Below are 3,889 nucleotides of genomic sequence, written 5' to 3'. Positions count from 1 at the left end.
TACCGCACCCCATCTTACCTGTATCCCTAACTGACAGCATAACCTTCCTAACGCATATACTATAATACCTCGGCTGTCTATGGTTTGTCATATATATTTTGGTACATAATCTTATATCCCACACTTTGTGCCTTATTGCAGTGGTTGTAAAGGGTTAAATACAATTATAGTGAACCTCTAGAAACAATATCTTGTACGAAATAATTGATACAAGCGATATTTTTTTATTTGTCATTAAGTATCTACACGATACTCCTATAAACCGTTGGATCTACCTAGCTACACGAGACTCCTATGTACCGTTGGGTTGCTGTCGTCGAGAAGGTATAAATTACAAAACAATGAAATCTAAACGGATTCTGCGTAATTATTTATATTTTTACTGTACACAAAAGTAAGCCGGTAGTAATAATGCACAAAACGCATGAAAATATGGCATAATTTGTCTGAGATAACATTCACTACTTTTACTATTAAATCGCTGTCGCCCTTGTGCAATACATTTGTATGTGAGTAATTAGTTCCATGTTTAAAGGGAACAAATCAAAACATTCTTGAACATCACAAATGTATATATATATTTAAAACGCAAAATTAGCATTTGATTTCAAAAGCGTTAATACGTATTGCTAAATATTGTTATAAATGTGTGCACGAATTTTCGTATGAAGCGTTGAATCACAAACATAAAGAAGTAAACATATTTAAATTATAAATCACATCTCAAAATTGTGGTAATATACATATGCATATCAACATTTCAATGCTCAACGTTAACCAATTCTGCATCTGAGTCAATGTATCTGATAATGTCGACCTTAAGTTTTCTCAGAAGAATCTCTTTCTGGACTGAGTGATCCGCGTGTTCAATCGCTATTTCCAGTATCTTTGGTAAAGCACCGATGACCAATACGAACACAACATGCATCACTTCAGATATACCATTGACAACTGTGTGCGGTTTCTGTCTGAGGACACTAGCAGTGAATAAAATTAAAACGACTATTAGTCCAAGTTTTAAGACTCCTTGCGCAACTTTGATATGAACTGGACGATGAACATCGACCAGCTTCATAAACAAAGCCTTAGAAACTCCAATGGCGTGATTCTTATAATGCAACCAAGTTGCCTTACGTCTGGTGGAACAACGTATGGCATTTCGTTGTTGCGTGGTCAGTTCTACAGTCATGTCGTTGCATTGTAGTTGCTTGACAGTGTTGAACCGGTTATCGGAAACAATTATTGTATCGCCAACCATTTGAACCCCAAACGGGTCATTGTCCAGTTCTTTGCATGCATCTACTATATCAGCCAAAAACTCGGCATAGTCTTTCCCAAACCCGGCGATCATTTTAAAAACATAGTAGATCAACACTATACCGAAGAACAAATATCCGAACGAAAAAGACGGGTAAACCAATACAGCGAGGAAACTGAAAATTAAAACCTCTGACAGGAACACGAAGGAATCCATAAAAATAGAGCATACGCTGAAAACAAAATATGCGAAAACAATCCCAATTAAAAAACTGAATATGAATTTTAATAATGTAAAATGTCCAACTTTGGAAAGCAATATTTGTGTACGGAACATCTCAACAAGTATTTTTGTGTAACCTCGCATAACGATGTACATCCAGTTGATTACCGGAAAACCGGAAAACACAACGGAAAGTGTTATTTCTACAATTGCAAACACAATGAAACATGGCACAACGATAAGGAGCAAAAATCCGATCCTCTTCTTGCAGAAGAGATTATATAAAGCTTTCAGTCTGTTCATCTGAAGCTTTACAATATAACTCCAAAATGATGGATTAGTAAGCATGGATATTGACCCAGAGCTAAAAGCATAAGCTTTCATGTACCCAACTTTGTTACTGATGTGAGTATGGGAATATTTTTCAATAGTTACAACATTCAAACATAGAAGCGACTTGTTCCAGATATGGTTTTCTTGGGGTACACCTTTTTCTATTATCTGATTGCAATCTGATGGCAAAATAATAAAGAAAAAGCTCGAAATATAATATGACAACAGAAGTATAAATGGACCTCCAAGGGCCGGAAGAAACACCTCTCTACTTTTCTGAAATCCCCCTAACATAGATATATACCCAATCGGACAGTTATGCTTTAAAAGAGCCATTACCTCTTTGTCGAGATATTTATGATACACGAAGAGGCGAATGTATATCAAACAAGGAAGCAAACAAACAAATACAATCCGCCTGAATCTCGATACTAAAACGGGGTGAGTTTTCCACAAACCGAACATTCCGCCGACTAAACTTGTGAACGAAATTGGCACCGAACCGTCGAGATAAACGTACTCCTCCTGCGTTGGTGATCCAATTAAATCGAGTTCATCACCATCGTAATGTTCGTCTTGATTACCCATAGGCGTCGATATTGCTATCAAGGCACCACATGCCTCCATAAACGCCATTGGAAAGTAAATGAATGCAAGCACACCTAGCATATATGGAAAAACCGAACTTTCTAGATTCTGAACGTATTCTCTCCCATCGCACTTAACGAAATTGTCGCTCGCATTAATCAAGTTGTGCTCAGTGTGGCAGCAGACATATTTTGTAATCTGAATAGGATATCCCGTATAAACTCGCAGTTGGTAAGCTCTGGTGTTAGCAATACCCGGTATATCCGCCCTATAGCACCAATATGAATAGTCCACAAATTTATCGTTTCTATTTGGCTCAATGTATGTATGCGTGAAGTGTTTTAGAGCTTCAGCAATGCTCTTTGTTGATTCTGGTTCACCTATTGTTAAACTACAGTCATTCTCGTCTTCAACCTCCAGAACCAGAAAATGATTCGCCGGCAAAGTCTTCGCGTCCAACAATCCAAGTGAGAGGACTGGGTAATCCAGAGGCCATTTTAAGTATGTGAATAATCCTTCCAAGCTGTTGAACGTCCAAACCCAGTAAAACGGTAATATGACATCCGATGTGTAGTTCACATTTTTGTTGTTGAAAAATAGTTGTAGCCGTGCAAAGTTAGGCTGGAATGCGGCGAATGACTTTGCAAGAAACAACGCGCTAGTCTTGTTTAAAGTTACCCTGCAAGTGTTTGTTACGTTAATGTCATGTTCCAACCCAATGGTGGAACAATAACATGTTACTAACAGTAGCATTAACACTGCTTGCCAATATTGCATTTTTCTGTCTCTGTCTTATTCAGTCTGTTCCTTTATTGTATATTTTCTGTCACTGCGAACATACGCGTCCTCTACGTTAAAACGATATCAGCTAAAGAGATAGGGAAGAGAGCACACCGTCTCATAGAGGCATTTGATATGATTGTACGGAAGGTCCACAAGTCACCAGTTTGTAACTTGTATTGCATGGCTTCCAATAACTGTGTAAAATATGTTTCAATATCATTTTCATTCACATTCAATCATAATTAACGTATTGACAAATATATTAACAGAAATGGTACATTTCAAGCAATCTATCGATAAAATAATACTATTAACGATTTACTGATCAAAATTATCTTTACAAAGTTTTCAACGCAAAGACTTACAACTGTTAACGATTCTTTAAACGGAAATTAAAGATATACCGGTACGCATGAAGAGAAACCAATGTAGCGATGTTTCTTTTAGTTAAACCGCCACAATGAAGTGTTTTGCAATGATAATATCAGAAAGGCGAGTTGTTTTTAACTAATCACGAAAAAGTCATAATTGATGAAATACGACACGTAGTAAATTGTAGATCACGTATTGCCATTAGTGTACAAATTATTATGTTATTATAACTGTTTAAGCGCATTATGTGTAATTTATCTTTGTTAGCCGTGGAAATTGACTATAATCGGTTTCGCACAGAATGTATGATTTATGTGACAATCAGGCTTCCGT

General features: G+C 36.8%; 1 protein-coding gene across 1 annotated transcript; it reads right to left on the bottom strand.

The window, feature by feature from the left end:
• Positions 1 to 355: 355 nt before the first annotated feature.
• On the bottom strand, positions 356 to 3,293 carry LOC127861479 (uncharacterized). The gene has a single exon (XM_052399981.1). It carries the CDS (start codon positions 3,176 to 3,178, stop codon positions 761 to 763), a length of 2,418 nt encoding a protein of 805 aa, XP_052255941.1. The 5' UTR covers positions 3,179 to 3,293; the 3' UTR covers positions 356 to 760.
• Positions 3,294 to 3,889: the final 596 nt, after the last annotated feature.

Source organism: Dreissena polymorpha, chromosome 16 (genome assembly GCF_020536995.1).
Source record: "Dreissena polymorpha isolate Duluth1 chromosome 16, UMN_Dpol_1.0, whole genome shotgun sequence".
Taxonomy (NCBI): Eukaryota; Metazoa; Mollusca; class Bivalvia; order Myida; family Dreissenidae; genus Dreissena; species Dreissena polymorpha.
This window is presented reverse-complemented; position numbering and strand designations above follow the sequence as displayed.